The sequence below is a fragment of the Bombina bombina genome, chromosome 4 (genome assembly GCF_027579735.1).
Source record: "Bombina bombina isolate aBomBom1 chromosome 4, aBomBom1.pri, whole genome shotgun sequence".
Taxonomy (NCBI): Eukaryota; Metazoa; Chordata; class Amphibia; order Anura; family Bombinatoridae; genus Bombina; species Bombina bombina.
Genome location: NC_069502.1, coordinates 400,034,879 through 400,050,942, shown reverse-complemented (window position 1 = coordinate 400,050,942; position 16,064 = coordinate 400,034,879). Strand labels below are relative to the sequence as shown.

General features: G+C 36.5%; 1 protein-coding gene across 1 annotated transcript in view; it reads left to right on the top strand.

The window, feature by feature from the left end:
* MCF2L2 (MCF.2 cell line derived transforming sequence-like 2) overlaps positions 1–15,514 on the top strand; it is a 1,253,992-nt gene extending 1,238,478 nt beyond the window's left edge. The window contains 4 exon segments of the mRNA XM_053711855.1: positions 3,089–3,204; positions 8,159–8,271; positions 9,778–9,884; positions 14,146–15,514. Of these exon segments, the coding sequence (XP_053567830.1) occupies positions 3,089–3,204; positions 8,159–8,271; positions 9,778–9,884; positions 14,146–14,231 (422 nt within the window). The 3' untranslated portion in view covers positions 14,232–15,514.
* Positions 15,515–16,064: the final 550 nt, after the last annotated feature.

Sequence of the window (16,064 nt, the reverse complement as noted above, 5' to 3'; positions counted from 1 at the left end):
TCGTTATTCGGGGCAAATTTTGTGCTTACACTTCAAGATGTGGTTCTACTTATAACAGAAGTACATAGAAACTCGGCAGCTATGACCTACACGTTGAATACGATTATTCTAGCAGTACGTCATCTTGTTTTGTTAAATTGGAAAGCTAAGAGGGCACCGAGCCTAGAGAGGTCTTGTAAAGAAATCCAAGGCCAAATTGTATTTGAGTCATATCATCTCTCGGAAGCTTCTGAGAAGAGAACTAAGGAGTTTTTACAGGGATGGTTACCAATCATTTTGTCATATCCCCTCCAGATTCAAAAGCAGATTCTTGCCCCGGTCCGAACTACGGTCGGCTTTGCTGAATTAGTTGTATCAGGGGTATTCCCGGTATCCTGGGTAAACACAGTTGTATAATTTGGTATCTGTCGGTAGTTATATTTTGGACGCATTGGCAGCGGTAAGGTATTATGTTGTTGAAGGGGTGGGGAGGGAGGGCGGGAGAGTTAGGGGGGCTCTTTTTTTTTTACTATATCTAACCAATCACACGGAAATTTATAATGTAAAGGGCTGTTATTGTTAGTATTGATATAGATCGAATATATGTCTGATACATCTTTGTTATGTCAATTTGGTCTAAAGAATCATATTATTTGTAGGCAGGTAGCCGTTTAGAACTATTTAGGCTGGATGAAGATTGGAATTAGTGTCTGTTAATTTCCATCATGTTAATGTATTATTTGTTTTGATGTATACAGAGTTACTAGATATATAGCGACGTGGAGCTGTGTCTCCAGACAAGATTTATGAAATGTCGTTGGTTTTTTTTTTTTTTCTCTTTTTTTTTTCTCTTCTTCTGTATGATTTATCCTTTATGCACTAAATAACGAATAAACAAAAAAAAAAAATGATTTAAAAAAAAAAAAAGATAGAAGATGCCGCTTGGATGAAGCCTTCTCCCGGTCCGGATGTCCTCTTCTGCCCAGATAGGATGAAGACTTCTGGACGGATCGGATGACCACTGGTGCCCAGCTGGGTGAAGACGGCTCAAGGTAGGGTGATCTTCAATGGGGTAGTGTTAGGTTTTTTTAAGGGGGTATTGGGTGGGTTTTAGAGTAGGGGTGTGTGGGTGGTGGGTTGTAATGTTGGGGGTGGGTATTGTATTCTTTTTTTTATAGGTAAAAGAGCTGATTACTTTGGGGCAATGCCCCACAAAAGGCCCTTTTAACGGCTTTTTGTAATTTAGTATAGGGTGGGGTTTTTTATTATTTTGGGTGGCTTTTTTATTTTATTAGGGGGCTTAGATCAGGTGTAATTAGTTTAAACTTCTTGTAATTGTTTTTATTTTCTGTAATTTAGTGTTTATTTTTTTCTGTAATTTAGTGGGGGGGTTTTCGTAATTTAGTTTATTGAATTTAATTGTAATTAATTGTAGGTAGTTTAGGTAATTTATTTAATGATAGTGTAGTGTTAGGTGTAATTGTAACTTAGGTTAGGATTTATTTTACAGGTAATTTCGTACTTATTTTAGCTAGGTAGTTATTAAATAGTTAATAACTATTTAATAACTATTGTGCCTAGTTAAAATAAATGCAAAGTTGCCTGTAAAATAAAAATAAATCATAAGATAGCTACAATGTAATTATTAATTATATTGTAGCTATCTTATGGTTTATTTTACAGGTATTTAGTTTTAAATAGGAATAATTTATTTAATTGTAGTTATTTTATTTAGATGTATTTAAATTATATTTAAATTAGGGGGGTGTTAGGGTTAGACTTAGGTTTAGGGGTTAATAACTTTATTATAGTAGCAGCGACATTGGTGGTGGCAGATTAGGGGTTAATAAATGTAAGTAGTTGTCGGCGATGTTAGGGCAGGCAGATTAGGGGTTAATAAAAATTAACTAGTGTTTGTGAGGCGGGAGTGCGGCGGTTTAGGGGTTAATACATTTATTAAAGTAGCAGTGATGTCCGGTCGGCAGATTAGGGGTTAATAAGTGTAGTTAGGTTGCGGCGATGTTAGGGGCAGCAGATTAGGGGTTCATAAGTATAATGTAGTTGGCGGCGATGTCCGTTCGGCAGATTAGGGGTTAAAAATATTTATTATAGTGTTTGCGATGTGGGGGGTCTCGATTTAGGGGTTAATATGTAGTTTATGGGTGTTAGTGTACTTGTTAGCACTTTAGTTAAGAGTTTTATGTTCCGGCGTTAGCCCATAAAACTCTTAACTACTGACTTTTAAATGCGGTAGAAGTATTGACAGGAGAGGGTCTACCGCTCACTTCTTCCAAGACTTGTAATACCAGCATTAGGCAAATCCCATTAAAAAGATAGAATACGCAATTGATGTAAGGGGATTTGCGGTATGGAAAAGTCGCAGAAGAAAAGTGAGCGGTAGACCTGTACCTGCCAAACTTGTAATACCAGTGTTAGATAAAAAGCAGCGTTAGGACCCCTTAATGCTGCTTTTTAAGGCTAACGCAAAACTCGTAATCTCGCCGTAAATGTTTCCTGACCTTTTAAAGATGCACTGTATAGGCAAATGAGAAATCTAAAGCATTCCATAAAATCAAGTAAGAAATTCTAGTCCCTTTGAGATGATTCCCAAATTGTTACAGCATCAAAATCCTTGAAATAGGAATGTGACTCTTCTAGTCTGGTGTCTGAACATTTATTTTTTATTTTAAGAATTGTATAATCAACATAGATATATAAGTAATAAGCATATACTTTTCCAAATGTCCCCTGCTTGACATTTGAATATTTATAATTATGTTTAAAATGGATTTCTACCTCTTGATATTAAGTTCTTTTAATATTTCACAATTATTTTTTTCTCTTACTGAGTTCTGGCCATTCATTTTAGCATTGCCTTACACAGTAATTCATATTGTTTTACAGCAACATGTTGTCACCTGTATCATATCACAAACCCTGACATAACTTCTGAGTCTTTTAAAATGCCATTTATAATGTAAAAGTTCAAAAATGCTAATTTTTCCTCCTAATGCGGTTTAGCAGTGATGCCAAAACTAATTGCAGACCAGTTTTCCTAAGAGAAGAGATATACACCAATATCTATTTTTTTTCTTCTTTGCCTTTAAAGGTTGGCCAAGACATATGAATTCCCTAGAGACATATGAAGATTTTTCAACAATTCCTTCCAGCAACGATGAGCTTTCAAATTCTTCTGATGTTGACGAAGAACCAAACAATGCCAAAGTAAAATATCATTTTTTTCTATTTATGCAGATGACTGAGGCCTAGATTTAGAGTTCGGCGGTAAAAGGGCTGTTAACGCTCCGCGGGTTTTTTTCTGGCCGCACCATAAATTTAACTCTGGTATCGAGAGTTCAAACAAATGCTGCGTTAGGCTCCAAAAAAGGAGCGTAGAGCATTTTTACCGCAAATGCAACTCTCGATACCAGAGTTGCTTACGGACGCGGCCGGCATCAAAAACGTGCTCGTGCACGATTCTCCCATAGGAAACAATGGGGCTGTTTGAGCTGAAAAAAAACCTAACACCTGCAAAAAAGCAGCGTTCAGCTCCTAACGCAGCCCCATTGTTTCCTATGGGGAAACACTTCCTACGTCTGCACCTAACACCCTAACATGTACCCCGAGTCTAAACACCCCTAACCTTACACTTATTAACTCCTAATCTGCCGCCCCCGCTATCGCTGACCCCTGCATTACACTTTTAACCCCTAATCTGCCGCTCCGTAAACCGCCGCCACCTACGTTATCCCTATGTACCCCTAATCTGCTGCCCTAACATCGCCGACCCCTATGTTATATTTATTAACCCCTAATCTGCCCCCCACAACGTCGCCGACACCTGCCTACACTTATTAACCCCTAATCTGCCGAGCGGACCTGAGCGCTACTATAATAAAGTTATTAACCCCTAATCCGCCTCACTAACCCTATCATAAATAGTATTAACCCCTAATCTGCCCTCCCTAACATCGCCGACACCTACCTTCAATTATTAACCCCTAATCTGCCGACCGGAGCTCACCGCTATTCTAATAAATGTATTAACCCCTAAAGCTAAGTCTAACCCTAACACTAACACCCCCCTAAGTTAAATATAATTTTAATCTAACGAAATAAATTAACTCTTATTAAATAAATGATTCCTATTTAAAGCTAAATACTTACCTGTAAAATAAATCCTAATATAGCTACAATATAAATTATAATTATATTATAGCTATTTTAGGATTAATATTTATTTTACAGGCAACTTTGTAATTATTTTAACCAGGTACAATAGCTATTAAATAGTTAAGAACTATTTAATAGTTACCTAGTTAAAATAATAACAAATTTACCTGTAAAATAAATCCTAACCTAAGATATAATTAAACCTAACACTACCCTATCAATAAAATAATTAAATAAACTACCTACAATTACCTACAATTAACCTAACACTACACTATCAATAAATTAATTAAACACAATTGCTACAAATAAATAAAATTAAATAAACTATCTAAAGTACAAAAAATAAAAAAGAACTAAGTTACAGAAAATAATAAAATATTTACAAACATAAGAAAAATATTACAACAATTTTAAACTAATTACACCTACTCTAAGCCCCCTAATAAAATAACAAAGCCCCCCAAAATAAAAAATTCCCTACCCTATTCTAAAATACAAATATTACAAGCTCTTTTACCTTACCAGCCCTGAACAGGGCCCTTTGCGGGGCATGCCCCAAGAATTTCAGCTCTTTTGCCTGTAAAAAAAAACATACAATACCCCCCCCCCAACATTACAACCCACCACCCACATACCCCTAATCTAACCCAAACCCCCCTTAAATAAACCTAACACTACCCCCCTGATGATCTTCCTACCTTGTCTTCACCATGCCAGGTTCACCGATCCGTCCTGGCTCCAAGATCTTCATCCAACCCAAGCGGGGGCTAGACATCCACTGAAGAAGTCCAGAAGAGGGTCCAAAGTCTTCCTCCTATCCGGCAAGAAGAGGACATCCGGACCGGCAAACATCTTCTCCAAGCGGCATCTTCTATCTTCTTCCATCCGATGACGACCGGCTCCATCTTGAAGACCTCCAGCGCGGATCCATCCTCTTCTTCCGACGACTAGACGACGAATGACGGTTCCTTTAAGGGACGTCATCCAAGATGGCGTCCCTCGAATTCCGATTGGCTGATAGGATTCTATCAGCCAATCGGAATTAAGGTAGGAATTTTCTGATTGGCTGATGGAATCAGCCAATCAGAATATAGTTCAATCCGATTGGCTGATCCAATCAGCCAATCAGATTGAGCTCGCATTCTATTGGCTGATCGGAACAGCCAATAGAATGCGAGCTCAATCTGATTGGCTGATTGGATCAGCCAATCGGATTGAACTATATTCTGATTGGCTGATTCCATCAGCCAATCAGAAAATTCCTACCTTAATTCCGATTGGCTGATAGAATCCTATCAGCCAATCGGAATTCGAGGGACGCCATCTTGGATGACGTCCCTTAAAGGAACCGTCATTCGTCGTCTAGTCGTCGGAAGAAGAGGATGGATCCGCGCTGGAGGTCTTCAAGATGGAGCCGGTCGTCATCGGATGGAAGAAGATAGAAGATGCCGCTTGGAGAAGATGTTTGCCGGTCCGGATGTCCTCTTCTTGCCGGATAGGAGGAAGACTTTGGACCCTCTTCTGGACTTCTTCAGTGGATGTCTAGCCCCCGCTTGGGTTGGATGAAGATCTTGGAGCCAGGACGGATCGGTGAACCTGGCATGGTGAAGACAAGGTAGGAAGATCATCAGGGGGGTAGTGTTAGGTTTATTTAAGGGGGGTTTGGGTTAGATTAGGGGTATGTGGGTGGTGGGTTGTAATGTTGGGGGGGGGGTATTGTATGTTTTTTTTTACAGGCAAAAGAGCTGAAATTCTTGGGGCATGCCCCGCAAAGGGCCCTGTTCAGGGCTGGTAAGGTAAAAGAGCTTGTAATATTTGTATTTTAGAATAGGGTAGGGAATTTTTTATTTTGGGGGGCTTTGTTATTTTATTAGGGGGCTTAGAGTAGGTGTAATTAGTTTAAAATTGTTGTAATATTTTTCTTATGTTTGTAAATATTTTATTATTTTCTGTAACTTAGTTCTTTTTTATTTTTTGTACTTTAGATAGTTTATTTAATTTTATTTATTTGTAGCAATTGTGTTTAATTAATTTATTGATAGTGTAGTGTTAGGTTAATTGTAGGTAATTGTAGGTAGTTTATTTAATTATTTTATTGATAGGGTAGTGTTAGGTTTAATTATATCTTAGGTTAGGATTTATTTTACAGGTAAATTTGTTATTATTTTAACTAGGTAACTATTAAATAGTTCTTAACTATTTAATAGCTATTGTACCTGGTTAAAATAATTACAAAGTTGCCTGTAAAATAAATATTAATCCTAAAATAGCTATAATATAATTATAATTTATATTGTAGCTATATTAGGATGTATTTTACAGGTAAGTATTTAGCTTTAAATAGGAATTATTTATTTAATAAGAGTTAATTTATTTCGTTAGATAAAAATTATATTTAACTTAGGGGGGTGTTAGTGTTAGGGTTAGACTTAGCTTTAGGGGTTAATACATTTATTAGAATAGCGGTGAGCTCCGGTCGGCAGATTAGGGGTTAATAATTGAAGGTAGGTGTCGGCGATGTTAGGGAGGGCAGATTAGGGGTTAATACTATTTATGATAGGGTTAGTGAGGCGGATTAGGGGTTAATAACTTTATTATAGTAGCGCTCAGGTCCGCTCGGCAGATTAGGGGTTAATAAGTGTAGGTAGGTGTCGGCGACGTTGTGGGGGGCAGATTAGGGGTTAATAAATATAATATAGGGGTCGGCGGTGTTAGGGGTAGCAGATTAGGGGTACATAGGGATAACGTAGGTGGCGGCGATTTGCGGTCGGAAGATTAGGGGTTAATTATTTTAAGTAGCTTGCGGCGACGTTGTGGGGGGCAAGTTAGGGGTTAATAGATATAATACAGGGGTCGGCGGTGTTAGGGGCAGCAGATTAGGGGTACATAAGTATAACGTAGGTGGCGGTCGGCAGATTAGGGGTTAAAAATTTTAATCGAGTGTCGGCGATGTGGGGGGACCTCGGTTTAGGGGTACATAGGTAGTTTATGGGTGTTAGTGTACTTTAGGGTACAGTAGTTAAGAGCTTTATAAACCGGCGTTAGCCAGAAAGCTCTTAACTCCTGCTATTTTCAGGCGGCTGGAATCTTGTCGTTAGAGCTCTAACGCTCACTGCAGAAACGACTCTAAATACCGGCGTTAGGAAGATCCCATTGAAAAGATAGGCTACGCAAATGGCGTAGGGGGATCTGCGGTATGGAAAAGTCGCGGCTGTAAAGTGAGCGTTAGACCCTTTAATCACTGACTCCAAATACCAGCGGGCGGCCAAAACCAGCGTTAGGAGCCTCTAACGCTGGTTTTGACGGCTACCGCCGAACTCTAAATCTAGGCCTGAATTTCCATATAACCAATATAAATATTATAACACATAATTGACAACAAAACATAGATTTACATTTTGAAAATAAAAAGATAACATGGTGGCAAAACACACAAACACTTTTCTTTCTTTAAAGGGACACTCTACACCAGAATTGTTATTGTTTTAAAAGATAGATAATCCCTTTATTACCCATTCCCTAGTTTTGCATAACCAACACAGTTTTATGAATACACTTTTTACCTCTGTGATTATCTTGTATCTAAGCCTCCGCAAACTGCCCCATTTTCAGTTCTTTTGACAGACATGCATTTTAGCCAATCAGTGCTGGCTCCCTGAAACGTTTTATCTATATGACACACATGAACTAACACCCTATAGTGGCAAAAAACTGTCAAAATGCCCTGAGAGAAGAGGCGGCCTTCAAGGGCTTAGAAATTAGCTTATGAACCTCCTAGGTTTAGCTTTCAACTCAGAATACCAAGAGAACAAAGCAAAATTGGTGATAAAAGTAAATTGAAAAATTGTTTAACATTACATGCCCTATCTGAAACAGGAAAGTTTATTTTGGACTAGACTGTCCCTTTAATTCTTTACAGCAATATAACAAAGGAAATAATTTTTATAATCCAGTGTTTAAACGTATTACAAATTACATATTTGTCTTATTAAAATGTTTCCAGGAAGCCAGTTTATTTCGTGTGGAAGGTTGTTTTGAAAGCTGTTTGCCCACAACTATTACCCTGCAGTACGGTGATCTAGTACAGCTCCAACAAGTTGGAGAAAATGGACAATGGTGAGCTCTGCCAAAATTCTTCTTTTCCCAGTACTCTAATTTGTTAGAAATGTGTCTTGTTTTTTTAGAGGCACATCAAGGTATCCGGTATCACAACTAAAGACTTGCAGATTTCATTCAACACAAAGACTTGCTTTACTGCAAACTGCACATTTTTGTTCTAGTGAAAAGTTATAGATAGATAGATAGATAGATAGATAGATAGATAGATAGATAGATAGATAGATAGATAGATAGATAGATAGATTACCTATTCCACATTACGGCCTGTAAATATTTAGGTGGAAATTGTGGCATCCTGTTATCCTTATCAGTATTAACATACAACATTTTAAAAGTAGCCTGATTTATCATCTCAGGAAGGAAGTACAGTGTATTTGGCTATAATGCATTTTTTGATTATGCAATTAAACTGTATTTAATGGTTATTTAAGTTACTGAATGTGAGGAAAAAATATGTAACACAAAGACAGGAACGATTAAAACATCTGTTTTGACAATAAGGAAGTTTCATCTATTGTGGCTGTGGGTAAGGGGTAGTTGTTTCAGTTTTCTTGAAACTATGAAACAGGAAAGATTTAGTGTATTGAGAACAGATGTCCATGAAAGAGGAGGAGAAGAGGGATGTGTGTGGTGCTTTTGTATTAGGTTAGATGAAGGATGACTAATTAGACCCATGTGCACATTATGTATTAGCAGAATTGCCATTTTGATATGTAATAGGTTTAACACTTTCTTGTTCAGGGATAACTTAAACTCTTGGGCTCCTTCCAATCCTTATAGACAGATATACATACTGTATATATCCTGGCCACACTCACAACCCGTGCAATACCTGCATGACCTCACTGAGTTACAATCCAAAAAACCCTCTGAAATCTAGATCCCACTAAAATGTCACCCATCAAAACCTAAAGGGAAAAAAAAGAGCTTTAAAGTATTTATTTACCTTCATTCATGTTCCATTGTAGTTTATGTTCAGCCTTTTCTGGTATTTTTGCATTTTGGGGTGATTCAGCTGTTGTTAGGGTGTTGAGGGTTCCTTTGGGTGTTTAGAGGAGATATATTGTGGATGTATTGTGTCTGTGAAGATCATAAGATACCTAGTATATTAACTAATGCAAAGAATAAATTAGCCTTTCCTGAGGCTGGTGTTATAGGATTTAGCTGGCAGAAGCCACACATACTAACAGGATAAGCTTTTGCTATTACAAATTTTATACATTGCTTAGAAATTAATCATTTTCAATATTTATTTTGAGCTGTTGCAAGAATGATGTTGATAGAGGCAGAGTTGTTACCATATAGCTAGAATAATGCTATCAACTGATAGAGACCTGTCGCTTCGATATCTGGCTCTAAGTGTGTATTTCCTACAATACCTTTGTCTCCATTATTTCAATTTTTTTACCAAAATTAAATTAAAAAAGACTGAAATAGAAAGAAAGCACCTTGGTTTTGAGGTTTGTTATTAATAAAGTGTGTTTTACATATTTCTCATTACAGGTTAGTGAAAGATCTTGCATCAAAAATAAAAACGTGGGTTCCTTCTAACCTGTTAGTTCCAGTAAAGGGAGCCATAGAAAACACCTGCCAAGAAGATAATATTACAGGTACTTGCTCACCAAAGGAAATGACTACAACTTGCATGAACTATAAAAAAAATCCATACAAAGAATCCCTGCTGAACAAAGCAATATAAAAGCTATTCCATTAATGTTCAATATTTTAAAAATGGATTGGGTTTCCTTAAAAACGTATATTTACAGTACCAGTACTTTCATCAGGGAATTTCAGACATTTCTAAAAAAAAAAAATTAAAAAAAATATTACGGTTTTCCAAAATTTAGAAATCTAAATTTTGTCTGTTGCTAAATATAAATGTCACTTTAATAGAAACATAAACACTGTCTAGTAGCCAATGGTTTACATTTCCAAAGGAATTTTAGCTCATTAATGAAATTACAAAAAAGAACTGAAACTTAGTTTTTCTTATGCTGTTATTTATTTTGTGATGTATTTCAATGCCCCTCCAATAGAATGGTAACCATGAGAACACATCCTTTATGAACGGAGCACTTGTTGCAGGGAGACACCTACTGGCCACTTCTAAACATTCTATTTATTTGCTCTAGTTGAAAACATATTTGAGTTAACAGCTATAAAATATGAAACAAAACATATTACTTTATTTTGTCAAAAAATAATTTTTTCCAGACTTGTTTGAATAAAAAATATAATATAATAAAGAAGTATTATTACAGGGATACTAATGCTTAAATAAGTGTATGATATGTTTTATTATGTTTATTGGGTTTTACAATAATTGTTACATTCATCCAAATATATGGTTCCTATCGCCTAGATTTAGAGTTCTGCGTTAGCCATCAAAACCAGCGTTAAGGGCTCCTAACGCTGCTTTTTAACGCCCGCTGGTATTTAGAGTCAGTCAGGAAAGGGTCTAACGCTCACTTTCCAGCCGCGACTTTTCCATACCGCAGATCCCCTTACGCCAATTGCGTATCCTATCTTTTCAATGGGATCTTCCTAATGCCGGTATTTAGAGTCTTGGCTGAAGTGAGCGTTAGAACTCTAACGACAAAACTCCAGCCGCAGAAAAAAGTCAGGAGTTAAGAGCTTTATGGGCTAACGCCGGTTTATAAAGCTCTTAACTACTGTGCTCTAAAGTACACTAACACCCATAAACTACCTATGTACCCCTAAACCGAGGCCCCCCCCCCACATTGCCGCCACTCTACTAAAAATTTTTAACCCCTAATCTGCCGACCGCACACCACCACCACATACATTATCCCTATGTACCACTAATCTGCTGCCCCTGGCACCACCAACCCCTATATTATATTTATTAACCCCTAATCTGCCCCCCCAAAGTCGCCACTACCTTACCTACACTTATTAACCCCTAATCTGCCGACCGGACCTCGCCGCCACTATAATAAATGTATTAACCCCTAAACTGCCTCACTCCTGCCTCACAAACCCTACAATAAATAGTATTAACCCCTAATCTGCTCTCCCTAACATCGCCGACACCTAACTTCAAGTATTAACCCCTAATCTGCCGACCGGACCTCGCCGCTACACTAATAAATGTATTAACCCCTAAAGCTAAGTCTAACCCTAACCCTAACACCCCCCCTAAGTTAAATATAATTTTAATCTAATGAAATAAATTATTTCTTATTAAATAAATTAATCCTATTTAAAGCTAAATACTTACCTGTAAAATAAACCCTAATATAGCTACAATATAAATAATAATTATATTGTAGCTATTTTAGGATTTATATTTATTTTACAGGCAACTTTGTATTTATTTTAACTAGGTACAATAGCTATTAAATAGTTATTAACTATTTAATAGCTACCTAGTTAAAATAATTACAAAATTACCTGTAAAATAAATCCTAACCTAAGTTACAATTAAACCTAACACTACACTAGCAATAAATAAATTAAATAAATTAACTACAATTACCTACAATTAAATCAAATAAACTAAATTACAAAAAAAAAAAAGATTACAAGAATTTTAAACTAATTACACCTACTCTAAGCCCCCTAAAAAAATAACAAAGTCCCCCAAAATAAAAAAATGCCCTACCCTATTCTAAAATAAAAAGTTAACAGCTGTATTACCTTACCAGCCCTTAAAAGGGCCTTTTGCGGGGCATGCCCCAAAGAAATCAGCTCTTTTGCCTGAAAAAAAACATACAATACCCCCCCAACATTACAACCCACCACCCACATACCCCTAACCTAACCCACCCAAACCCCCCTTAAAAAACCTAACACTAAGCCCCTGAAGATCTCCCTACCTTGTATTCACCCAGCCGGGTATCACCGATCCGTCCAGAAGAGGTCCTCCAGAGGGTCCGAAGTCTTCATCCTATCCGGCCAGAAGAGGTCCTCCAGAGGGTCCGAAGTCTTCATCCAGGCGGCATCTTCTATCTTCTTCCATCCGGAGCGGAGCGGGTCCATCTTGAAGCAGCCGGCGTGGATCCATCCTCTTCTAACGACGTCCTAAGTCCAAATGAAGGTTCCTTTAAATGACGTCATCCAAGATGGCATCCCTCGAATTCCGAATGGCTGATAGGATTCTATCAGCCAATCGGAATTAAGGTAGGAAAAATCTGATTGGCTGATTGAATCAGCCAATCAGATTCAAGTTCAATCCGATTGGCTGTTCCAATCAGCCAATCAGATTGAGCTCGCATTCTATTGGCTGTTCCGATCGATTTAAAATCCATTTAAACTCACCTTTTATTTCCCCCTAATTTAAAATGTTGTTGTATTCTGCCTGGAATCAACTTCACCCAGCAGTGATTCTAACCTTCTCCCAGCTGATGAGTGGCAAAAACCCCGAAACAGTCTGTCCTGGGATGGTTATGAATCACTGCACTAACCCTAGCTAAGTTTATAAGCTGTGTGAACAGCGATACTTTGACGTAAAGGGAGCCTGCTGAAAATCAGACTGAAGTAAAAAGGTGTGTCATTGTGTACTAAATTTGCATATCTTACCCAGAATCCTTTGCTGCATTGGAAACAATGTAATTCAGAGGTTTTCTGTGGGAAAACAAGCCTCTGGGCCTGTCTAGATTTGTTAATGAACTACACAATGAGTTATTTTTTCTATATTTTGTGCTTAGTGGAGGATTTTAAACTCGCCTTTTATCTCCCCCTAATTTAAAATGTTGTTGTATTCTGCCTGGAATCAACTTCACCCAGCAGTGATTCTAACCTTCTCCCAGCTGATGAGTGGCAAAAACCACGAAACAGTCTGTCCTGGGATGGTTATGAATCACTGCACTAACCCTAGCTAAGTTTATAAGCTGTGTGAACAGCGATACTTTGACGTAAAGGGAACCTGCTGAAAAGCAGACTGAAGTAAAAAGGTGTGTCATTGTGTACTTAATTTGCATATCTTACCCAGAATCCTTTGCTGCATTGGAAACAATGTAATTCAGAGGTTTTCTGTGGGAAAACAAGCCTCTGGGCCTGTCTAGATTTGTTAATGAACTACACAATGAGTTATTTTATATATATATATATATATATATATATATATATATATATATATATACACACACACATATATATATATATATATATATATATATATATACTGTAGATATATATATATATATATATATATATACATACAGTATATATATGGTAAAAGTTATTTGCAGCCCTTATACCATCTATCTTTGAACCCTTATAACTTTTTAAATAATTTTTTAAAACTAATTTTTATTATTATTATTTATTATGTAATTATAACTGTACTTTTACATGTATTTATGTTGTGTTTTATGCAACTTTTTTTTCTTCCCCCAACCTTTGAATTTGAGTTAACCCGATGCACGTTAAATTCTGTTGCGCTCGAGTGAACGTGTTTACTTTCAACTCGCTTTATGCGTGGTATTTCCGTTGCACGCAAAAAAGCCCCCCAAAAAACTGTTGCTTGCGCTCTACAGTTAGCATGCCACTCGTAATCTAGCCCTGGGCATGTCTTTGAGAAGAACAGGTGATGGGTTTAACGAACAAAATCATGTATTTCAAATACAAAAATAAACATGAAGAAACAGTATTCTGCAAAAGGTATAACATTTCATTTGAAACACATTGTATCATGTCAGCAATTAACAATGGAATGGCTAACATGCTGACACAATATGCTGCCTTTTTCCACATAATTTGTTTTATTTTTGATTAATTGGAATAATATTGGCATGCAATACCAAAGGTACTGACAGGATTAAAAATTGCCATGGTTTTTGAAAATTCAATATAGGGAAGTTGAGCAAAGAAAAACAACCAATTAAATCTTTGTTTTATGTTTTTAAGCTTACAGTGATGCATCTACAAGCATGAAGGAGAAGCAAAATGAGCGCACAAGAATTTTGGTGGCTGAGCAGAAAGCCGTGAGTTGAAGTATTTGAGACACTTTCTGTTCTGTAGTTGTTTGCTAATTAACAGTCCATGGATGTGGCCTCAGACTTAAAGACAACAGGGATGACTACAAACCAATGCTGTTTCAAGAGACTGAAATATAGAAAATGATCTCGTCACTTCATTCCAAGAAAGTGCTTCAACGTGTGATTTCATCATCGGCCTATATTAGGTCTATATCAGAGCAACACATAGACTCTGCACCTTCTTGCTATAGAACTGCTCTGAATATTGTGATCATTTCCTATTTACTTGACAGTGCTGCTATAGATGCTGGTCACATTTATACAGGAGGAACTATTAAAGAAGCACCTTGCATTATTGCAAACACATCTTGTCATAACTGAACTTTCAATTAATATGCCATTCTAGTTCCCTGATAAATATGGTGAAAGTGAATTTGAGAATTAACTTGTTTTTAAATAATACACTTGTTCATCAGACATACTACGATGTGTTATCATAAAACTAATTGTTCACCCAATAGATGCCAAAATTCTGGTAATTCAAAATGAGAAATGTAGTGCCAATATTTCTTCATTTTAATTTCAATATTTAAAGTTACATATGTTCTAGAAAAAGAGACAATTGTAAGAAAATAAACAGTATGTCATGTGATAAGTATTCATATCATAAACACAAATTTGTACTGATGGAAAAAATAATTCCACTGTAAATACAATTAATAAAATGCCATTTTGTGCATGTTTCATATTACAACGCAGTATACCATCTTTCCCAGAGAATAATTCAGTATACAGTGTTTCCACTGTAACAAGGTATTCTGTGTAGTGGCAGCAAAATAAGGTTCACACGGTAAAAGACAGTGCAAGTCAACCCAGAACCCTCAGCTGCCACAACATCTCTTATAATATGTCAATATGTATGGAAGCTGATCCATTGACAGAATTTGGGGCGTGTGTTTTTAGGTGGCTAATATTATTAATTTAAGACTACAAAAAGGAATCTTAGAGCCATCAAGTTTTTAAAAGACAAATAGATTGTTGAATTCACAAACTCTGTTCATTTTAAAAGAAAATACAACCTCAATGAATGTTAAATGAACTGAGGGTTTGCTATTTACAATGCTGCGTGTTTTCTAAAGTTTTTTCATGAAAATATTTGTTCTAAAAGGCAAAGTTCTTAACTTGGTTTTGAATAATGTGTGGTTTAAAACTTTATTTAAAAGCTGAACTGATGTAAATATTTTATTGTTGACTGTCTCAAGAATTTTTTTTCACCTTAATAAATTATAAATTCTTCATTACACGTGTCATGATAACATTATCTTTTAATCTTTGGATGATTCATTTTGTTTGGTAAAAATATAAACACTGGCAATATGAAAACAAAATAATAATAATAATACATGAAGTATGTCATGTTAAAATTAGATAAGACACAAGTGCACAATTGTTGCTGTTTTTAATTATTCTTTAATTACAGTTATAATAATATTAATTGTAATTCAATACTTACAAAATCTTAGAAAATAATTTATCTAACGTTTTTGAGAATCAAAGGAAGTGAAAATAAAATAAAAACAGCATTGACGCTGCACTTTTAAGGTATAAATACTATGGGCAAGATTTTTCAATTTGCAAACACACAGGATTCCCATGTTGTAAACCTGTCTGCATCTTATCACAAATTGTTGGGTGAATATGCTCCCCATATTCATCATTGCATGAGGGAACACTGGTGCAATCACCCTGGTTGAATGAATCCGGGGGGATTTTCATCAGCCAACTCCAGTTTGCTGGAGCGGCTTAAACCACTGCTTCATAAATATCAGTTGCCCCGCTCAAACAGCT